This window comes from Abrus precatorius, unplaced genomic scaffold (genome assembly GCF_003935025.1).
Source record: "Abrus precatorius isolate BTA unplaced genomic scaffold, Abrus_2018 Scaffold6, whole genome shotgun sequence".
In the NCBI taxonomy this organism is placed as follows: domain Eukaryota; kingdom Viridiplantae; phylum Streptophyta; class Magnoliopsida; order Fabales; family Fabaceae; genus Abrus; species Abrus precatorius.
In genome coordinates, this window is record NW_020874406.1 from 13139211 (window position 1) to 13162577 (window position 23367).

The 23367-nt window shown below is 33.1% G+C and overlaps 2 protein-coding genes and 1 pseudogene across 4 annotated transcripts; 1 reads left to right on the top strand and 2 right to left on the bottom strand.

Moving 5' to 3' along the window:
* Positions 1-8517: 8517 nt before the first annotated feature.
* LOC113868961 (probable aminotransferase ACS10) lies at positions 8518-12077 on the top strand. 2 transcript variants are annotated; one of them, XR_003505448.1, is made up of 5 exons: positions 8638-9086; positions 9169-9282; positions 10179-10339; positions 10411-11644; positions 11907-12077. XR_003505448.1 is itself a non-coding variant. In XM_027504998.1 (4 exons), exons 1-4 carry the CDS (start codon positions 8742-8744, stop codon positions 11255-11257), a joined length of 1467 nt encoding a protein of 488 aa, XP_027360799.1. In that variant the 5' UTR covers positions 8518-8741; the 3' UTR covers positions 11258-12050. The 2 variants fall into 2 exon arrangements, 1 of the variants encoding a protein (XP_027360799.1); XM_027504998.1 differs by having other exon boundaries at positions 8518-9086; positions 10411-12050.
* Positions 12078-12761: 684 nt separating this feature from the next.
* LOC113869194 (probable LRR receptor-like serine/threonine-protein kinase At1g12460) lies at positions 12762-16040 on the bottom strand. Of its 2 annotated transcripts, XM_027505403.1 has the most exons (3): positions 15330-16040; positions 14505-14924; positions 12762-14418 (listed from the first exon to the last, which is right to left on the bottom strand). In XM_027505403.1, exons 1-3 carry the CDS (start codon positions 15674-15676, stop codon positions 12927-12929), a joined length of 2259 nt encoding a protein of 752 aa, XP_027361204.1. In that variant the 5' UTR covers positions 15677-16040; the 3' UTR covers positions 12762-12926. The 2 variants fall into 2 exon arrangements, with proteins under 2 accessions (XP_027361204.1, XP_027361203.1); XM_027505402.1 differs by having other exon boundaries at positions 14505-16040.
* A 4175-nt stretch (positions 16041-20215) lies between these two features.
* LOC113870205 lies at positions 20216-21530 on the bottom strand (annotated as a pseudogene).
* Between the last annotated feature and the right edge of the window lie 1837 nt (positions 21531-23367).

Here is a 23367-nt window from a genome sequence, read left to right on the forward strand (position 1 = left end):
AAATTGGATAAAAAAAATTATCATTGTTTGATAACGGTGCAATCAATAATCAAATATTATTCAACAATAATCAAATAAACATAAAAAAAAATTAAGAAATTTAAAAATATATATATAAACAAAATATTTGAATCAAAGATATATTTGATACGATGACTTAAAAAAATTAAATTCAAAATTAGTAATGTTTTGTGATAGTATTTAAAGGGGAAAGTAGATACTTAACGTAAAAAAATGTCATAATTTTTCTTTAAAAATGAGTGAATTATGAAAATTTCCTCGTTCAAGAATAACACATTAATTTTGTAACAAATGGGATAGATTTTATGATGATATAAATATATTTTACTTGTTTGATTTATATTTAAATTATTTCGAAGTCAATATATTTTGACTATATATCATTTTAAAATAATAATTAGTAAACTAAACATGTACTTTTTATAATTTAATTGTAAGATCCTAGCAATGCAAACATTTTTTAATTAATATTTAGTCATATTACAAGAATTTTTGACTCTTGCAATATAACTTTTGTGTTTTGAAACATAATTATTAGTGAAAAAAGTCAAAAGATAAAATTATTAATTTCATCAAATATTTTATATAAAAAAATAAAAGCCAACAAAAAAAAAAGTAAAGTATAAAGCCTTTATAATTAGAATTTTGATGGGTTACAATAATAATTATTTATTTTTTTCATTTATTTTTTTACTAATTTATTTCTACTTAAATAACAATTTTTTATGTGTTATTTTATTTAATAAAATATTATATATATTTTAATTTAAAATACAAGTATCATGTAGGACCACAATGAGTGATAAAGTACTTAGTCATGCTTAAATTAAGTAAGGTCATTGGATAAAGTACTTACTACATTCACAAGTTGGGTATGACCATTATGAGTAACAAAGTGTTTTATTAAGGATAGAAAAGTGTTCCATCTAAGAATTTAAGACAATTGCATTCATAAGTAAAAATTACTGTAATTTATTTTAAAAAACTGAAAACTATATTTGAAGAGTAAATCAAACATACTCAAAGTGTTTATTGTTAATAAGTCATTTAAAAGTAATAGTAACAATAAACATTTTATCTCCTACGGGCTCCCAAATAATCATATCCTTCATGTAATTATTAAGAATATAGTTATGAATTTGTTTTCTAGTTTCCAATGGTAGTGGCATGGCTAATCTCTCAAAATGCCACATTCCATCCTAAAAAATACTGCACACCCTTAAGTGAGTGTCTTGTACATTCACATAAGGTACAACATGGCAAAGATAGTCCATTGTGAGCCATTTATCATACAACAAAGGAATATCACCCCCTCCCTAGATGTTATTTGAAATCCTAAGTGAAGGTGATTGGTGACTTTTACTATAGAATTTCATGTATAAGATGCTCTCACAATTGTAGAGGATCGAAGTATAGCCTCCCACTAACATATGTACTTGAATTCTAACATTTGAACCCAAAGTTTTTGCTTCTCACACAAAAAACAAAAAAAAATTCATGTGTGTTTCTCTAAGAAAGATGTATTAACTTAACTGGCAAGATGAATATTAAGTTTCCCTTGCATCTTTGGTCGAGAAATGGTCTCTCAGTCCATCCAATGAGAATGGTTAGCTCCCCAAATGAAATGACATATGGTAGAATCAATTTGATCACAAACAATCTATATTATCTAGGGATTTTGCATGGCATAAATGGATATAGATGTAAGAACAGATTGGGTCATGGTTACTTTTTCTACTTTTGAAGAGTTTCAATTTTCATCCTACCAATCTAGAATTGATAATGTCAATAATACAATTAAAATCATTGTTTCGTGTTCTGCTTGTGAATATAGGAAAGCAAGATATTTGTCAATCTACCAAGATATAATTAAAGTCATAAATCTTGACTTTTGGAGATTAACTTTAAGACTAGATGTGTTGCAAAATGTATCCATGACCTTTTTTATCAGCTTAATTTGAGATGATTTTGCTTCAGTGAACAACATGCAATCATCAACAAAGAAAAGATAAGATATAGCAAGTTCTTTCCTATCCACTTTGATAGGCAACCAGATATGTTCATTTATTTTATGTTGTATAAAAAGAGAATTTTTTTTCATACATAAAATGAAAAGGCAAGGAGACATGGAGTCACCTTATCTTAACCCTCTTATGGATGCAAAAGACTCCAACTTCTCACTATTTCACTTGAGGGTCTGAGGTAGTATATAAGAATAACAATTTGAGAGGGGAAGTCAAAGTTAAATAGCATAAGTCTAAGAAAATTTCAAATCAATAGTAAACAAAATATAACCTTTTTATTTTTATTTTTTCTTGTGAAATAGGTGAACAATCTCCTAGGTAATTAAAGTTTTATCAAACGTACCTTTTTTAGGAATAAAACTACTCTAAAGAGGATCAATGACCCTATCTAGATTGAGCTAAATTCTATTTACCAAAATATTTGTGATAGTATTGAATAAGACATTATATAAACCAAAAGGTCGAAAGTCCTTAAAAGACATAGGAGAATCAATTTTCTGAATAAGAATAATTAGCATTTTTGCCAGACTTAGAGTTAAAAAATCCATGAACAAAGGCCATTGATACCATCTCCCACACATCCTTTTCAATAACATTCTAGAAATTCTTATAAAAAATTGGTTGAAAGTCATCCTATTTTGGAGCTTTATATGAGCTCATAGAGAAAATAACATTTTTAACATCTTCTATAGAGATAGGCTAAACTAAGGAATTATAGAGATCATGGTCTACCTGAAAAATATAAGGAAGTTGTAGATACTTTGGTTGGCTAGAGTTAGAAGATTGAAATAAATCTTTAAAAAAAACTTTAAAGCTTGTTTTTTCATAACATCTTCATTAGAGCACCAAATACCCTCAATATTAATGTTATGGATCTTGCTCCTTCTCTTCCTTATGACCATATATGTATGAAAGAATTTGGTATTTTTATTTTTAAACTTAAATCATTGCTCTCTTGACTTTTGGTACTATAGAATTTTCTCTTGGCGAAGTACTTAGTTAATGAGCACCTGAAGCTTTCTTTCAAGTATAATGAGATTTGAATGTGAAAAGTTATCAAGTTGTTTATGAATCTCCTTTATTTGTATCTCAAGATGTCTCTTTCTTTTAAAAATATTACCAAACACTTTTTCATTGAAATTGGTTGATTTGACTTGAATCTAATAAAATTTGTGAAAAACATTTTTAGAAGTAGAATTCGAAGTATGTTTAACTTAATTAAGGTATTTGGATGAGAAAATCAAGCGACTTGAAAATGAAAAAATTAAACTCTCTTGCTACTAAACGTCAGATAACTGAGCAATAAAAATTGTGATTTGAATTATGCATGAGGAGCACATCTAAAAGAGAGTGAGAAACAAAACCGAGTCTGCCATACATCTATCAAGCTTTTTATAAATAAGACCACTAAATTGAACTTTTTTCCTCCAAGTAACTCAACCACCAACTGTATCCAAATTCATAGCTCCATAAGTACACATCATATTTGTTAATAAGAGAGCTTTGCCACAATTAAAATTGTCACTAGAAACTTTAGAAGAGTTCAAGATTTTATCGAAATCACCCAACAACAGTCATGGTCCTAAATTTTAATTTCACAAATCGCTCAAGTGGTTCTAGAGAAATTTGTGATTTAAAGGAGTTGGAAAAGCATAAATCACTGAGTAGTACCAAATAACATTTTTTTTAATGGAGAAAGAGATAGTTTGCTGAATAAAGTTAATAAGAATAATTGTTATAATAGTAACACATTAGAGAACCCAAATGCCACTAGAGTGGTCATTAACTTCCTGGAGAAATAAGGGCTTGTAGCTTAAATTATCCTAAAAAGATTCCACCTTTATGAAAATGTCACCTTATAGCTTGCCCCCAAGGCCCCATGAGTATTCCATGAAATAATTGAAAAGTCATGGAATAAATCTATAAATAGACTAAGGGAAAGGAGGGGCCAAAGAGGTCCTTAGCTTACATTACAGCGATTTGGCCATTAAGAGGTATGTTTGATAACATATTATTATGGTCCTAAATTTGTTGGGAATGAGTTTAGTCATATCCATATTATGGTCAACTTGTATCTTATTATTAAGAAAGATAAATCAGTTTGGTAACAAAGCTTGTATCTTGACCGTTGATTGGACTCTATAATCAATTGTATAAATTAGTTGTGTTGATGAAGAAGGCCTTATGTGATCTTTTATGGTTGGTTTGGGAACATTGGCTTTATTCTTCACAGAGATCATATGCATCTTAGAGTCGTGTTTGGCTATCAGGACTGTAATAGTATCCTTTCTCACTTTTGCTTTTATGTTTCCTATTGGTTGATTTTTCTCATTATTATTAGTGCAACAATTGGATTAGCCTCTCTCACAAAATCAAGCATTAATGTTGGCAATGTTCATATTCTCTCTCTTCTCATAAATTTGATATTGGTGCTGACTTTTTAGCACTTGCTTCTTTATTTCCCTTGCTTATGTGTTCTATTATGAGGTTTGCACTTGACAATGAGTTATTCTCCATGCAAAACATCATTATCATTAATGGTCACATATGTATCAGTATTAACATTGATTTGGACAACCATGACATTATGCCCTCCATTATTAGCAAGCGTAACGTGTAGGAATAAATTGAGTTAAATCTAATTATATGAATTTAGAATACCCATATACGAATTTAGAATAACAATAATGAAATCACTTACTTGTAGATATTGTAAATTATTTGGTAGGTAGACAATCTACGTAAAGCTACGAATCCTTTGTGAGTGAAAAGCTAAGGTCTTCTTTTGCCTAATCATACTCTCCTAATACTTGGTTTTCAATGGAACAAACATAGAAAGCAATGAAATATGTTTTCATGACAGCAAAATGGACTTAGCTTTGATATTTATTAACCCTAGGTACCTCCCATCATGGGCCTAAAGATTAAGCTCACACTATATCCTATATAGATTAATATCAAGTGCCCAAAGCCCATAAGCAGTTGATCACATTATTAGTAGGCTTAAGTATTTTCAAATGGATCACAATATTATCTTGTTTTGACAAAATAAAAAAATCGCAATTAATTGTAACCCATAATGAATTCTATAGAAAATTTTAACATAATAAACAGAGGATAATTTGAGGTATTAATGGTAGTCATAGCACTCAAAATTAATTAGCCTACTATTGCTGAAAAATCTGAAGTCATTATAGCTATGACTTTATCAACAAATTTGGACGATGTTAAGCATTCCCTGGCCAAATGTCCATAACATCCAAATGAAGCACAAATTCTATGCAAACCTTCATACTCCACCTTGTACTAATGTCCCTTCAAACCAACCTTACTGACTAATACATGTTTATTCAAATCAATATAGACACAAATTATAGCAAAACACCCCCTTCTAACATCCAAGGTGTTTGAGTCAACCTTAATAGGGATACCGATAGCACTGGCCAAAGATAATAAAATACTTTTATCATAATAAATTAAATTCAGACTTAGAAAGGAAACTCATACCAAAGTTTTGTTTATCTTAACAGTGGGTAAGATGAAGTCTAGTATCCATGTTTGTACCATCAGGTAATGATAAAAAAAATCATTCAAAGGCCTCCTTTTATCACCTTTTGCTTATCCTCAACAATATCAAACTTGATCATGTAAAAATTATTGCCAATGTCCAGGATATCAAAACATGCAACCAAATTCAAAATGTGTGTTAAGCAACCTTTTATTGCTTGAAAGCCAATATTATTCCCAAATAGTTTAACCACTAATGCATCTTGTCAAGGTGCACACAAATCATTGAAGACCAAATCATCAATATGAACTATTGGTTTCAAAAGATTGTCATCTTCAAATATGATTTTTGCCAAAATTTGCTTAATAAGGTCTACTCTCGATGGTAGTATCTGCTGTGAGGCATTGCCATATCTCTAAAAGAAGTTCATATTTTTTTTACCACCACCATTGTTAAAAGGCTTTTTGCTAGAGCTATCATTGCCTACCGTGTTCGCATATAAAACAAAGTCTTAAGCTGTCATTTTAATATATTTTTATTCTAATTAGTTTGGTTTTAACTAAATTGATTTTTTTAATTATAAATTAACAAAAAAAAATTACCTATATTTTTATATAATTTTTAATACATTAAAAAGTATAATAAAAAAATAAGATACAAAGGCAATTTTAATTAATTCAAATTTAAAATTATAAACACATAAAAAATAAAATGTAATCTAGAGAATAAGAAAAAAAATAACAAATTTTGTAATTAAGAAGAATGAGACTTTTCTAAATATGAGTTAGGAATGTCTCTATATAATTGTATTGATTTGTATTAAAGTTAAAGAATAAAAATATTATGAACTCATCCACATTTTTTTATATAAAATTTAAAAATGTTATGTACTAATATGAAGTTTTAAAAAAATTTATAATTTTTTTACAAATAAAAATTTTATAGCAAAAAAAATTTATAAAAATATAAGAACTAAAAAATGATTAATGTTATTGTTTTATGTTAATTTAATTAATTTTATAAAACTAAAAAATCATCTTTCACTTTTTTATTAAAAAATTGTCTATGCCTATTTTTTAGTTTCTATATTTTGATAATTTTTTAAAATCATAGTACTTAATATTTTTATAAAAGAAAATTTATGAGTTCAGTATCAACAAATTTGGGTTTTAGTCATGGGATTGGCAATATGGTGCAAACTTTGTTTGTTAGCATTAACCTACACGCAACTGGTTTCTCATCCAAGCCTCAACCTCAAACGTCCACGTCTATGTTTAATTTTTGTAAGGGTTTGAACTTTGGTGGAATCATCATGATGGCCTCACTCACGAACTCTCCACATTTAAGCGGATTTACTCATATTTATTGACAAAATAAGCATTACTAATACTATCTTCTTTAGGTTTCATTTTAAATATATAAAAAATAAATTTGAATCTTAACTTAAATATTTATTTTCTTAAATTTAAGGGACAATAAATTTCTAATCAATACTTAATTCTTTTAATATCTTTAAAATTAAAAAATATTTATAATTTTTTAATTAAATTATTAATTTTGTTGTCTATTAATATAAAATTAACAGTTATAGTTATTTTTATAAGTAAGAGATTTTATTGAGCACTTTAATTTTTAATTATCATTTAATATTAATAAAAATTAAATTAATTTTTATAAAGTTAAAATTAATAAACAAAATTTGAAATATAAAAAACTAAAATATATATCACTTATATAATCTGCAAAGCTATCGTGAAAATTTATTCAACAGTAAATTGAAATGATCGTCCGTAATATCTCCAGTTTCTGAGATTGATTATGGCAAAGCTCCCTCCTCCCGTACGTGAATCATCGCTTCTTGTCGCCAAGAGCAACCCTAATCTGGGGCGTAACGTTAGCGTCCTGTGGCTTAGATTCTTAACTCTCTTTTTTTATATTTTATGTATTTCCATTTGTCTTCCATATTTTCCTTACCGTTCATTTGGTTCGTTGTTCTCGTCATTAACTCTGTGACTTACATTGTCACGTCTACCTCTCCGTCTTTCTAATCAGAGTACAATTTCAACGCTGGATTACCCACCATCATTATGTTTGTTTATATACTGGATATATTAAAATATACCTTTTTAGAAAAATTATAAATATATAGAATTAAAAAATTGTTAATATGTATATTTAGAGATTAGAGATGAAACAACAAAAATTATAAAATATAAAAAATTATTAATGTAATTTTTAAAAATATTAAATGATTAATATCATTGACGATTTTTAAATTTTTTTAAAATATTATATTTTGATAATTTTTTTATATAAAAAAGCCCCCAAGACTATATATAAATAAACATTTGGCATGTTAAAAATCAAATAAATAACACGAACTCATCTGTACGAAAAGCACAAAAACTGTAATTTCAACCCAGTTTCAATATAGTGGCGAATTTCCATCAAAAGCCCACTTTTCACTCTTCCAATAACATTACACCATGGTCCATTCGGATAATTTCGTACGAACACTTGTCGTACTATATGACAGCTCATTTAAGAAGAATTATAATTTTCTCGTACCGTCCGTATTCAACGAGGAAGAAAAATGAAATAAATAAATAAATAATGTGATAAAAAATAAAAGGTAAAATTGTTATGATATTTTTACTATATATTATAAGAAGCAGAAATATTATATATGTTTTTCTTGTCCATATTTTATTTTTATTTAAATATATTATTAAGTGGGATAAAAAAAGGAAAAAAGTCATAAATATAGTAAATTATATTAATACGTTATAGATTGATTAAAAATATAGAAATATTTTTATATGGTATTAAAAAATAATATATATTAAATTTTGAAGGTAAAGTTAAGTTTAATTTTTTAAAAAATGATATGATTAAAAAAATAAAGATGAATGATGATAAAAATGAGAAGCAGGCTAAAAAGGGCGGCAAATTGTGAGGCTAATTGAGCGCTGAGAATATCCCAAATCCCAAGAGGGAGGACCCGCCCGCGCAGAGAGGAAGAGAAAGAGAAATAGATTAGAGATTAGAGAATATTCAGCGCCCACACGCTAACGCTAACGAGAAGGAGGAGTTTGGAAAATCCAAAATTGGTTTCCCTTTCATTCACAATTTCTTCTTGGCCTCCATCAATTCATAATCATGGAAGGGTTTTAGAGGAACATAACACAATGAGAGTGATAGTGCCTCTGCAAGGCGTAGTGCAAGGCAGAGGAGGCCTTTTCTGGGGTTCAGTCATTCCTTGTGCTCTCTTCTACTTTCTTCAGCTCTTCTTCAAGACTCGTCACAATCATCGCTCTTCCTCTTCCCACAACCACAAGGAAGACTCCTCCTTCCACCGCTCTCTCTCCCCCAGACACCCCCCCACTGCCTCTGCTTACGTGTCACCTCGCGCCAGTTCTGTCACCGCCGTTAACTGTCCTTACTACCTTGCTTTACAGAAGGCAAACGACAATCCCTACCACCAGATTCATAATTCCCACGGCGTTATTCAGCTTGCTCTGCCTCAGAACACTGTCAGTTCCGCTTCTCTTCTATCACTTTCTTCTTTCCACTTCACCGCTATAATAATTCACTCTCTCCTTGCCCTTGCTGTAGCTATCTCTCGACTTGATTCAAGATTGGATTCGCCACAACGAATTCGGTACACAACTCAATATCGCAGCCGTTGCTCCTTACCAACCTCTCCATGGACTCATGGACCTCAAAGTGGTAATTGTTTCTTATCTCTTGTTCTGATTCTTCCCTCGCACTCCACGAAGCCTCAATTAACTCCATCTTATCTTATTATCGTTTTAACTTCGCTTGCTTTCTTTTGTTTCTTCGTCACTATTTTAGAAAGTGATTATTGCTATGAAGGTAGATGACAACTCTTGACAATTATTTTACTAGATAGTAAATTGCTGGATGAATAATGTTATTTTAAAAAAATAAATTGCAATAATTCGTGAAGATCACACAAGTGATATGACGGTGACGAATAGAAAAAATAGAGAGTGTGTATAAATTATTGAAAAAGTTTCACGTGTGAATCTCATTACTTATATCTTATTATTTCAGTCTTATTATATACAAAACAGTTCTTCTGATGCATGCTACGGACACACCATAACAATTTGTATATTATAAGTTTTTACTAAAAATTATATAATTCAATGCATCAATAACATTTAATATTATAATTTTTTGAGTAATTTTTTTATTATGTGTCCTTTGACAATAGACACTCAATACAAAAATCGTGTAAACAAAGTTAAACAGTTTGTCAGGGCACGTTAAGCACAGCAAATGAATAATAATTTGGCTGATCCAATGAGAGAACATTAAAGCCTTACTGGAAGACATGATCCACAAACTGTGTAATGAGTTATTGCACAGTCATGGAGTGTATTAACAATTTTTTCTCGTTAAATGTGAATACGTAATTAGTCATCTGAATGTGCCTGAACTCACAAGCTAAGCATTGAGTGTTGTGCTAATAATTTTGTGAATGCCTACTCTGTGCCTCTCGGTGGCTAATGCATTCTCTTGAAGTTGCTCTTTTAACTGCTAGAGCCTAGAACTACTTTTAGTCTTTATGTTTCTATGTTGATTCTGTATTCCTGCAGGCTGTGGCTGGTTTCATGTCTCAAGTTTTGGAAAAGCCTGTTTTCTTCAACCCCTCCCGAATGGTATTAACTGCAGGTGCCACCCCTGCCATTGAGATTCTAAGCTTCTGCTTAGCAGATCATGGAAATGCATTCCTTGTTCCCACGCCTCACAGCCCTGGGTAACAATCAACCTCCCATCTCCCAAATCCTCATTTTATTTGCTTTGACAGTTTCGAACACAATTGTGCAGCTTTGACGGGGTTGTAAAATGGCGTACTGGCGTGGATATAATACCTGTTCCCTGCCGCAGCACAGATGACTTCAATTTAAGTATAACTGCACTTGACCGAACCTTCAACCAAGCAAAGATACGTGGTCAAAAAGTCCGTGGAATTATAATAACAAACCCGTCAAATCCTGCTGGCAAAGCGTTAAATCGTGAAACACTATTCGATCTTTTAGACTTTGCTAGAGAGAAAAACATTCACATAATCTCAAATGAAATATTTTCAGGCTCTTCTTATGGCAACGAAGAGTTTGTGAGCATGGCAGAAATCATGGAAGCAGAAGATCATGATCGGGATAGAGTTCATATAGTATTTGGTTTGTCAAATGAGCTCTCTGTTCCAGGTTTGAAGGTGGGTGTTATCTACTCGTATAATGAGAATGTTGTGGCCGCTTCTAGCAAATTGGCAAGGTTCTCTACTGTTTCTGCTCCAACCCAGCGATTGCTTATCTCCATGCTTTCTGATACAAGTTTTGTACGAAAATTCATTGAGATTAACAAATTGAGGCTGCGGGAAATGTATAATACATTTGTGGCAGGGTTGAAGCAGTTAGGGATTGAGTGCACTAGGAGCAGTGGTGGTTTTTGCTGCTGGGCTGACATGAGTAGGTTGATCCGCTCTTACAGTGAAAAGGGGGAGCTTGAGCTTTGGGATAGATTGTTGAATGTAGCCAAGATCAATGCTACCCCGGGATCATTTTGTCATTGTATTGAACCTGGATGGTTCCGTTTTTGTTTTGCTACATCGACTGAAAAGGATATTTCTGTAGTAATGGAACGGATTCGGAGAGTTTCTGATGCAACACAGTGACATAGTTGATACAGTGTCGATTAGTTCTGCAAATTTGCTTGGTTTATTGATTCTTTATTCTTTTGGTGACGCCGGCATCATCCTAGAAAGAATTATCTGTCGTCAAGGGGTAGATGGATGACATGGGGTTATGCAATGGAGTTGCTTCAAAATGATAGGTTGTAAATTGTAATCTTTAAGCCTACGCTTTTGAACTTGTATAAAATATTAAAATGTATAGTCGGAGCCTGGTAGATGATTTCTGCTGTTACAAAAATTAGCACTGAAATGGCTTTAGGTGCAAGCAAAGGAGAAACAGTGAAACACTGATCTCGACCTGATGAAGCACCACTGGTACTATCAACTTAATCAGCTTACGATGAGAAGAGTAAGAAAATGGACGGAAAGGTAAAAAGTCACCCAAATTCGGTTATGGGCATGATAACAGTTTTTATTTGTACCTTCATTTTTTACATTTGTTTTTCATAAGCTTATATTAGATTATTAGAGAATCACATATCCTTCAAGCTTTGTTGTATATTTCAGCAGGAAGGTCCTGTTGTATTATTAATATTTGGTGTGATAATTGACAAAATCTGAAATTTGATTACGCTTTTTCGCTTGCTCATCTGTTGACGTAATGAGCTTTTGGATGTCATCTCCTTCTCAGGGATTCGTGAAGCCTCTTATCAGGTGTGCCCCTCCTTAACATATAGGATGGATCGAGTATAATGTAGATAGCAACTTCCCTAGACAACCTAAGCAAAAGTGGTTTTGCTTGCTTAGAGTATCTTTAATTTTCCTATTTATCAACGTAATTTAATGTGGATCTTATTATAATGTATCACTTTCGTAATTTTTAAAATTTAAACAACCCTTCTCTTTAATAGCTCAATTTTTTAAAAATATTACATAAATCTTATAAATTACTCCACGTCTGCATACTTTTATCTTTTGTTGTTCATTTTCCTATTTTTCTTTCATTGTTGGGCATACCCTTTTTTCTTCTTCACATGGAACCGTGTTTTATACAATATGTGCTTAATGCTTTCCAGGTCACACAACTCTGGGGGTGGTCCTTCACATGGAATGGATACTTAGATTGAAGTGTTATATGCATACAATTTTTAGTTTTAGTTTTTAAAGTTAAATTTAAGCATTTAAATATAATATTTTAATTAAAAATAATTATTACATTTAAAAAAGATAAAATACACCAAATGTTTTTAATAAAAATTTACTATAATTAAACCGTCAAAATTTTTCTTATACATGTGCGGGTAATGATAAGCGTCCATTAGCTTTGACAAAAATACAAAGAAAGAAAATGGAAAAGGATACATAATAAAAATAAAGCCGCGGCATTGTGTCATGCTTTCTCAAGATTTTCACATTTCTCCGTTTTGTTCCACATGATATGTAATCGAAGCAAATTAAAAAAAGTTAGAAATGAATCATAGGCAGGTTTTGTTTTCCCTTTTGAAAACACGTAATGGAATGGAATAAACAAATGCCTTTATTTGCAAATGTTACAGATTTTGTGAAAAAAAAAATATAATGGTAATATAAAAATGAATACAAAAGAATTTTTGTCACTGTCATTTTTACGTTTTGAATGCCTAAGTAACATCCTTCCCCCTCGCTCTCTTGTATCCACAGATCCAAATCTTCTTGCATGGAAAAGCTCTTACTAGGATTCCAATCCATTTCTAATGGACTCGAGGACCTGGACAACCTCAGCCATGCTTGGTCTCCTTAAAGGATCCTCCGAAGTACAAATTAGCCCCAATCTCATAACCTGAATTAATTCGTTCTCAGCAAAGCCCAGTAAATTCCTGTCAAAGCAATTTGAAGCCGAGGCACTCTCCAACAAGCCTCTTACATATTCACACAAAACCACCACCTCATTTGTGGTTGGACTTTCTACAGGCTTCCTCCCTGTAACCAGCTCCAAAAGAATGACTCCAAAACTATAAACATCACATTTCTCACTTTGCCTAAGGCTTTGAGCCAACTCTGGTGCAACGTATCCAACCGCATTGTGGGATTTGGTTAGACCGTAATTATCCAAAATGGGAAGTAACTTTCCTAATCCATAATCAGACAACTTAGCTTCATACTTCTCATCTAGGAGTATGTTGGAGGATTTAATGTTGAGGTGAAGAATTGGAGGTCTACAGTCATGGTGGAGATAGGCAAGGGCTCTTGCGGTTCCCAGTGCAATTTGGAACCTTCTTGACCAATACAATTCCCTATTACCTCTACTAGTGCTGGTTCCAGGATAGCCAAACCCATGTAAATTATCATAGAGATTCCCATTTGTGACAAACTCTGATAGAATCAACTGCATTGAAGAGGACCAATAATAACCTTGAAAAGCAACTAAATTAGGGTGTTGAAGGTTGCCCAGTCGCCCAATTTCTTGTTCAAATTCCTCTTGATTTCTGATCCTTCCCAAAGTCTCAAGCTTCTTCACTGCAATTGAGATGCCGCCATCAAAATCAGTTCTGTAGACTGTGCCAATTGATCCACCACCTATCAAAGACTCTTTGTCAAGCAATGCTTTTGTACCTGCCTCCCAATCTTCATATTTTGATGGTAAAGTTTTGCTGAAGAGAACCAACTTTCCAATTATAACATTTGATTCTGTTGATCCAAGAGGCGTGCTCTCAACAATCATAATCTGATCATCTTCTCTTTTTCTACCACGAGTCCTCATATTCATGATGGTCACCAAACAAACCCCAGTAAGAATTACGGCTGCAGCTACAATTGCAACAATTGCCGAAACACTTAGAACTTTAGTCTTACCAGGAGCTGGAGGCAATCTAGTTCCATTTACTGTGCAAGGGCTGTCCAAAGGAGCACCGCAAAGAAAACGATTATTGGAAAATGCAGCTGCACCAAATCGCTGTATGGTTGCAATATCAGGAATAAGGCCAGAGAGATTATTGAATGAGAGATCAAAATGTGTCAAGTTTTTTAAATTTCCAAGGGAAGGAGGGATTGAGCTAGAAAGTGAATTATGTGACAGATCTAGGTTCTGGATCCTTAATAGGTTTCCTAGGCTTGGAGGAATGCTTCCATTAAGCTGGTTATGATGTAGGTCAAGGGATTCCAGGTTGGTCATTTTGTAAAGGTTCTGAGGAATCTCGCCTTCTAAGTTGTTACCAGAAACATCCCTGCAGCAACATAAAAGAATGAACTCACATTTTATTCAGAGGGTTCAAGATAATGTAGAGCAGTTTGAGAAAGTTACAGAACTCACAGCCCAAGAAGAAGCTTGCAATTGCTTATATCATCTGGAATTTCGCCAATGAGGTTTAAATTGTGCAAATCCAGCAATTCAAGTAGCTCAATGTTACCAAAGCCCTTGGGAATCTTTCCACCAATGGAGTTATTACCCAACTTGATGACAAACAGTCCTCGCAACTCCTGAATATCAACTGGGATATTCCCCTTGAGCCTATTCAACTCCAGGGCCAAGAGCTTTAAGTTCTTGCATCTAGTTATGCTGGAGGGGATCTCCCCATCCAAAGAATTCCCCGAAGCATCAAAGATTTCCAATCTCTCACTGCAGGCAGTGATCTCAGGAATATTTCCTCCAAACCCATTATAAGATATATTGAAATAGGTAAGATTTTGCATTCCAAGGATGTTGAATGGGGCCAAATCGGTGAACTTGTTACTACCAAAATCCAAATGTGCCAGACTTTGGCATACCGAAATGAGCTCCTTCACACTCCCTGACAAGGCATTGCTTCCGAGTGATACATATGATAACTTTGGAATGCCACAAAGTCCCGAAGGCACAATCCCACTAAGATTGTTGAAGGAAAAATCAAATCCTTCAAGGTTGAAGCAATTCACCAAGGAGGCAGGAATTGAACCGGCAAGGTTGTTATGAGAAAAAGAAACAAACTTCGTTTTGTAGCAGTACCTAAACAAAGCTGAAGGTATCTCCCCAGTGAAGCGATTATTTGATAAATCTAGAAAGCGAATGCTAGGCAAATCACCAATGAACTCAGGGATTGAACCAGATAATGCATTGGAGCTCAAATTGATCTTCCACAACGAGTGAAGATCAGCATACCCTTCTGGGATATTACCCGAGAAGCGATTCCCGAATAATGTCAATGTCCTCAGCCTCTTCAACCCCGCCAATGAAGAAGACAGCACTCCAACCAAGCTAGTGTTCCAGAGCACGATTCTTTCCACAAATCCTTCCGAGTTACAAGAAACACCTTTGTAATCATGGCACGGGTTTCCACTAGAAACCCACGAACTCAAGCTGTTGCGTGGATCATCCGTGATGTTACCCTTGAATTGAAGCAAAATTTCCTTCTCAGTTGCTGGTGACACTGTCACAACAAGCGAAAGCAAAGAGAGAATGGCAAACAACAGAGCATGAGAGAGATGAATTTGTCGGTGTCTTCTCATGCTCGAAACAATGTGATCACCCCTCTGGCATCATCGCTGTCAGAACCGATTCCGAGGTGTTTTTTCCTCAGCTACAACGTTTGAGGTTTTGTAAATGTTGGTCCAATAAGAAACAAAACATATTGATCATCACCGACTGGGAGCATTCTCATTAAGGGACTGTGGTTGAAGGAGAGAGAAAAAAACAAAAAACAAAAAATACTTTGAACAAAGTAAAGTTCTTTAAACCAAAGTACCCGTTTATTCTCTACTTTTCCTTCTGGGTTCTCCGTCAAGGCATCAAGAACAAAGATTCCGGAATGCCCTTTGTGCGTGTTCTATTTTTATAATGATTTGGTTTAAGTGGGGTTGAAATGGGAGCATAAAAATGGAAGCTTGGAGATGAAGAGAGAGAAAGAATGGGAATAGGGAAGAGAAGAGTAAATGTAATGAAATGACGAAGGTGGAAATGGTGGCTGTACCTTTGCTGGAAAGGAAGCAGGTGAGATAGTGAGAGGCAATTAAATAAGCTTCTTTTAATAGGTTGTGATTATAAATTCAGAGATTGCCACCAACTGAAGGCTGAACCACGTGCATGAGAGAACTCCCTCTCTTTCTCTCTCTAGACTTTCTGAGGCAATGATACCCTTCAACTATGAAAACCCAATCTGTGTCTCTGAGCTTGGTTATTTACTTCTCTTACCACCACCACCACGTCGTCTGTTGTGTAGGCCCTCTTTCCTTTGCCCGGCATTTATTCTTCCCTACCAACCAAGCCACCACCACCCCAATCACTCTCATCTACACAATCTCTATTACTACTAGTATGCAAGAGAAGATAGGCAATAGGTTATGAATATTCGGAAAATAAAATAAAATAGAAGAAAGTAGGGGAGAGTGGAAAAGAAAGAGTTAAGGAGTGTGTTTGTTTGTCTGTAGTACCGTTTTCTGGCCATGCTTGCTTTATTCTATCTATCCGTTTCGTTAGCGACACTTTTCGTTGGAATTCGTCGTAATTAGCAGCTGATTACTTAATCATCTGCAGTACTAACCCAAAAAAAAAAAAAATAGTCACGTCAAAACATTAACAATTGCAATTGATGTGTTGGTGTAATTAATTAACCTTAATTATTTTCCTTTTCTGAAGTATTTGGAAAGAGAATTTTTAGAAAATGGCTTCTGGTGGACCAATGTTGCAAAAGTTACGGTTAAAAAATTAGAAATGTATTGTTTAAGTTAGTAGTTGGAGTATTGTATTTTGTTAATAAATATCATTACGTCTTTTTGTTTCATTCAATGTCTGTAAAATCGTAAAAAGATATGTATGCTAGTAATATATTTAAGTAATTACAAATTTATTTTGAGAATATTCTAACAGTTAACACAGTCGCTCGATGCAACCACAACGAGACAGTGAGGCAGAGCTGATAAATACATTGGTGATCCGATTCTTGCCACGCGGCACTCACTTGTTGTGTTAGGTAATTTTGGCCATCCGATTTAAATAGAAAAAAAAGATGGTCCATTCCTTTGGTTATTTTTAACGTTTTATTTTTATTTATTTTGGTTTTTCAATGGTCTGAAGAGTCTCTCTCTTTAACGTTACAACCTTTTGTTCAAATTTGTCCTTTTGCATTTGACTGGTAAAGGGGCCAGAATCTGTTCACTTCTGTTCGGGAATTTTCTTTCTTTTCTTTTTACGAAAAGTGGGATTTTCTTACGTTCTTACTTAATCAACGGTTAAAAAGAAAAACTTTTGCAAATGACACATTGATACATACTAGACAATATAAACATAAACGTCTCCAAAAGGTTTCCCTTATGCCACGGATAGAAAATGCATTTAATTCAATACTTTTCCTGTCTAATAATAATAATAATAATAAAAGTCATGGCTGGCATATTTTCCTGGTGGTCGGTCCTCACAAGCAAGTCCTGTCCTAAATCCAACCCTTTTTTCTTTTTAATTTTTGCAAGCTTACACTTTTATAGCCCCTCATCTTAAAGTTCTTAACCTTTAAAAATTAATATAGCATAAAATATCGTATATTAATTATTTTTATATATAAATGCATCTAAAAGAATTCTCCAATTTTATTTTCAATTCAACATTCTATAAAAACAAGTAGAAGAGGGAAGTTAGTCTAATCTAGTTATAATTATAATAAGTGTATATTACAATGTTGATTTTCATCCTTGGTTGGGGCCTGCGTTACCTTATGGATGAGCTACCGGGTAGACCCTCCTTCCAGGAAAGAGTACACAGCAATATTGACCCATGTCCCCAAAAACAAAACAAATAAGAGGGCCAACTGACATGAACAGTTGAATAACATTTATGGAGTCCTCGTCACATACCCATTCCATTTGTACCTCTGTGTGTGTGTCTCTGTGAAACAGTGAATGAGAGTCTTCATTACGTTGAGACAATTGTTAAAGATATACATAGCTTTAAGCCCATGAAATGTATTCATTCAATAACCGTCTTTCCAAGTTCTAATGTTTGGATGAAAAGTGAATACAACGAACGAGGTAGAACAAACACAAAATGCTCATTTGAGCTGTGCCGCACTGAATCTGAGACGCAGAACAAGGGAACATACTCACTCCACAACAATACAAGGTGTATAACACCCATCTTATACTATACAGATAATGGAATTCCTACAACTTATTCTTTAAAAAAAATTAAAAAGGGAATAAAATTGTTCAACTTTTTTCTCTTGCCAATATTTCATTTCATTTTTTTGTCTCCCTTTCACCGTAGAACAAAACCAAAACCAAATAACATATAAAGGGGTTTACAAAATCATGTCATATTAGGTAGATCTAAGTTTAAACTATTCGTGTATTTCATTACACTGTCATCGAACTCTTTAGCTAACTAGAGCCAGACTTACAAATCACTTTCTTCTTCCACTAGTCAAAGGTAAATTCAACGACTATCCTCTCTTTCTATCTCATTTTTGTTGTTAAAATTTGACGCACCACACTTCAAATGAGGTAGCAATTTTATTTACTGGTGAACAGAATCACGATCTTTCAGTCTCCATTAACTTAGTACACATTCCTTTAAATCGGTACAAGTTACATGGGTATTGGCACAGCGAAAAATATTTTTGTCCAAGTTTAAAAGACAACTTTTTAAGATGCATTTTTGAGACGTATGAATTATAAACAAGAAAAAAATGAAACACAAAACAAATTATATATAATTTCACTTATAATATTAATTTTAATTCTTTAAATAATAAAATTGCATTTGGTTTTCACTTTTATGCTTTACATCATATTCTTAGTTCGTGCAAGGCTGCAACCATTATTACAAGCTCGTACTGCATTAATCTTCAAACATTGATACAAGTGAAGTGTTATCATCAATGGCAAAATAATCATGACAATGTCCTGGTTTGCTCAAATAAAAGGAAACATTTTAAAAAGGAAATTCCAACGAGCGCGATAAAAACAAAATAAAAATCGCGTAAATGAGAATATTAGTTAAAGAGAGCTGCAGCATGAAAAGGATGGAGACAATCATGACTGGTAGAAACCCATCCCTAATTTGTAATTCATGATTAATTCCTTATATTTCTTTATAATTTACACGGCATTCATGTTATTAAGGATGTCATGCAGATCAGTGAGAATACCATTTGTCCCTCTAGCTTTCATTGCACTCTCCTTTTGTCCAATTTTTATCGCACTTGGTCTAGAGTTTTCTTTTAGTAGAATATTTACAACTAAACAAAAAAGGTGTGAATGTGATAGCCATACCTCAACGACAAACCAACGAAGATATCAGATCATTACTGGACAAGCACGGAGCTGGAAATGACACGAAACATTAATAACCTGTCAAACTCAGGGAACTCAACAAATTCCATGTGAGTCGTACGCAGAAAGTAAATAACAAATCAATTTAAATTTAACTGAATCCAATTCCACCAAAAAATTGTATAAAATAGCTGAAGAGTACGAAAAGAAACTCGTGGCTCAGACGAATCCCTCCCGTTCCGTTCCTGTCCTAGTTTTAAACTCGGATAAAAATTTTGAATGTGCATCATCCAGTGATTTAACGTGATGTGAGACAAACAGTTTTCATAGGATAACAAGACTAAAATAATTGGATGGAGATGAACAAGTCAACGTGTCATTTCCATAATTTCTGTATTATTGGTTCTTTTGCTTTTCGTCATAACAAAAGGTTAAAAGAAAAATGCCAAAACGAAGGTACCAAGTAACAACGACGATATATTTGATTTACAAAGACGAATCTTGCCGAGTTCAAAAAAATCACCCTAAGGGTATTTCATTTCATTCATATTCACAATGAAATGAGACGGAAGCTCCATCAAAGAAACCATTTATCGTCGGTTACATAGGGAAAAAGAATTAGAAACGGTGGTGTTAGCCGTTAGCTTGTTCCTCGACGAGCCTATAAATTACATATAAATTTGAACCTTCCCATAGATGAGGTAAACTATGCAGGGTGCACCAATATGTGCCACTAAGAGATAGTGGTAACTGCCACGTGCAGCCAGCAAGACTAAACCTACTGGATTATGGCAATAGTAGCTCATCCTCTGCTTCTATCTCTTTGAGCCTCCTCTTAGCATAGACTGTGAAAAAGACTATTGTAGCTACAGTTACACAGAAGCCAGCAACATTGAGGACAATTTGCGAGACAGATAGAGTGAGTTTTTTATGTGAAGCATTAACCAATGTCCGTATCAAAATTCCCCTGCATGCAGTGGAAGACAAGGTGGATTCAAGAGGATCTTATAAGCAAACCAACAATTGCAATGGATAACAACATAAAACACATGTCAAAAAGTACAAGTTTCAGTCAAGGGCAACCATCACTACAATTTGCTGATCAAAAGACTCTCCTGGATTTCCATCAACAGCCAAGTAAATATGCATTATCAAAACAAACGTACTTGATGACATTCATTAACAACAGATACTAGTAAATTGATTCATTTAAGAAGCCTATCACATGTAATGCATGAAACCTAGACAAGCATGCACCATAAAAACATAGTATAGGAGAGAGAGAGAGAGAGAGAGAGAGAACATACGTATAAATTGAAATAAAAATCTCAGGCACCATTCCCACCAAGGATCCGAGCAAGTAAGGGCCATACTTAACATTTGTTGCGACAGAACAATAGTTAAAGATTAAGTACGGGAATGGAGAAATCCTAATAAAAGCAACTGCCCGAAACTGATGAAGCCAATTTCCCTCACCAGCAGATCTTAAAAAAGAAGCCTTTTTTGGATACTTCTCTAACCACACTTCAATTTTATGATGGAACATTGAACCGATCAAAAAAGGGAGTGAAACTCCAATAGCTGCAGCAGAAATTATTAGCAAGAAACCAAACCCATAACCAAATGTCATCCCAGCCACCCACATAGAAGGCGAAGATGGCAAAAGTATGGTTGGGAATATTGCTATCGAAGCAAACAGCACAACTGCTAACACCCGCGAACTCAATCTCTTTTTCTCCCATCTTACCAATGGAACAATCACCTGAAAACAAAACTTATCTCATGTACTATTCGAATTATGCAAAATCAAATGCAAATGCAATAATATAGAGGGAAAAACATTTTCTATGAAGAAGGGTCCGATCCATTTGAAAGCAACGAAGGCCAAGAGGCCCAAGCAAAGGGCAGAGAGGACCAATTTAGCCCAATACAACGGAGACCCTCCTCTTGGGTTGGGGCCCTTGTCCGTGGGCGTGGGCTCGGGTTGAGAATCTCGTGACTCCTCCCACGACAATTTCACGTACTCTCCACCGTCGCGAGTACGGTTGACGTCCCTCGTGCGGCCACCGTTCTCAATGCCATTCTCCTCGAAATACGTCATTGGTATCGGATAGGTTGGAATGGATTGGACGGTGGCCTCGTCGCCGGCGGCAATGGGAATGGTTCGCAGCGATTGGCGATCCCAAATAACGGTTTAGTTTTTCAGCACAACGGAATCGCAACCGCTGCGGTCCCCGCCAAGGAATCAAAGCGAAGATGCAGAGATGACGCGACCAGCAAAATTAATCAATCAACTTCCAATGCAACGCTGCCGTTTCGCCTACGTGGCCGTTCCCCACGCCTTGCTTCTTCTTCTATTGTGGTAATCAAATCCTAATTTGTTTACCTGCCATTGTCTTTTTTTAATTATTATTATTATTCTTATGTTTTTTAAATCTCCAAGCTTATTTAATACCTTAGGACTTTAACTCGTGTGATGCACGTGTTATACATTTTTTTACCATGCAAATATTATAATGAATTAATAAATATGTAAGATATAAATATATTATAATAAAAAATAGTTATTATACTGTTTTATATATATATATATATATATATATATATAGTATATGCTGCATTTTTAATTTGTTTTACTTTTCAGACACATGATTCGGTAATTGTAATCAGTGGTTTCAACGACGAGTTTAAATTTAAGTAAACTTGTAAGTTAATTACCCGTATTGTATGAATCTAGTATTTTAGTCTTTAATTTACTTTTTGAAAAAGGGTGGTTCTCAATTTTATTAGAGAAATTTTATTTTAGTCATTTTTATTGTTATTTTGCGTTAAATAAAATACTTAAGTAGTCTGTAAATGTTATTATATAAAATTAAAAATTAATAAAAAAAGTGTTCAAAAATTTAAGAATTTAATGCATAATCCATAGAAATTTTAAAGTTATTTTAAAAGTTTACGTGTTTAAAATAATCAAAATATGTTAAAAATAGAGAAGAACAAATTTTAATAATATCGTTGCTTTAATGTGTATTTAAAAATATATTAAAAAATTATTAAAATATTCATTTTTTAAAAGTTAAAATACTTATCTTATAAACTGATAACTTTTTAAAATATTACATTAATTTTTATAAAATAAATATAAAAGATGTGTTATATTAACGTGTCTTAAATTTATAAATATAAATTAATATAGAATTATAATTAATGTCATTAAAATAAATATGAATTTAAAAATAAATTTAATAAGGTTTTTAATAGAAAACAAATCTCTGTTGCTGATTTCTTTTTTTGGTCTGCAATTTTATTTTTGCTTAAAAAAATTTATTTAAGCAAAAATAGAATAGTTTCTCTTTCTTCTCCATCTTTCCCCTTCTCTTAGTTGCTAATCTCCTTCTTCTCCACATTTTTTTCATTTTCTCTTTCTTTACCCTACTCCATTTTCTCCACTAGTTCACCCCACATAATCTTCATTTCTTTTTTTATCTTTTCTTCTTTCAACTACACTTAGTCTCTTTCTCATTCTCTTCACATTTAGCTTTTTTTCCCTTCCCTCTCTTTTACCCCTACTCATCCTTCTTTCATTTTCTCCTCATCTAGCCTTTTTTTCTTTTTTCTATTAATCTTCTCTCACTCTCCCTCTCTCTTGTGTTCTCTCTTCTTCTTCTTTTCTCTTTTATTCTTCTGATTTTTTTGCTACTCTTTATTTTGTTTCGCTCAAACAAATGTAAACTACATGTTGTAATTTTCTCTAAAATTGCAGATGATCCGAATCTTATTTAATATACTCACTTTAAAAACCTTCCAAAATTGTGTACAAATAATTTTCATTAATTTTGGCTAGTAATAAAATGCTCTTTATGTTTATAAGACTTTGTTAATTTTATAGGTTTTTTATGAAAAGATATATATTTATTATATTAAAATTATAAAAAAAT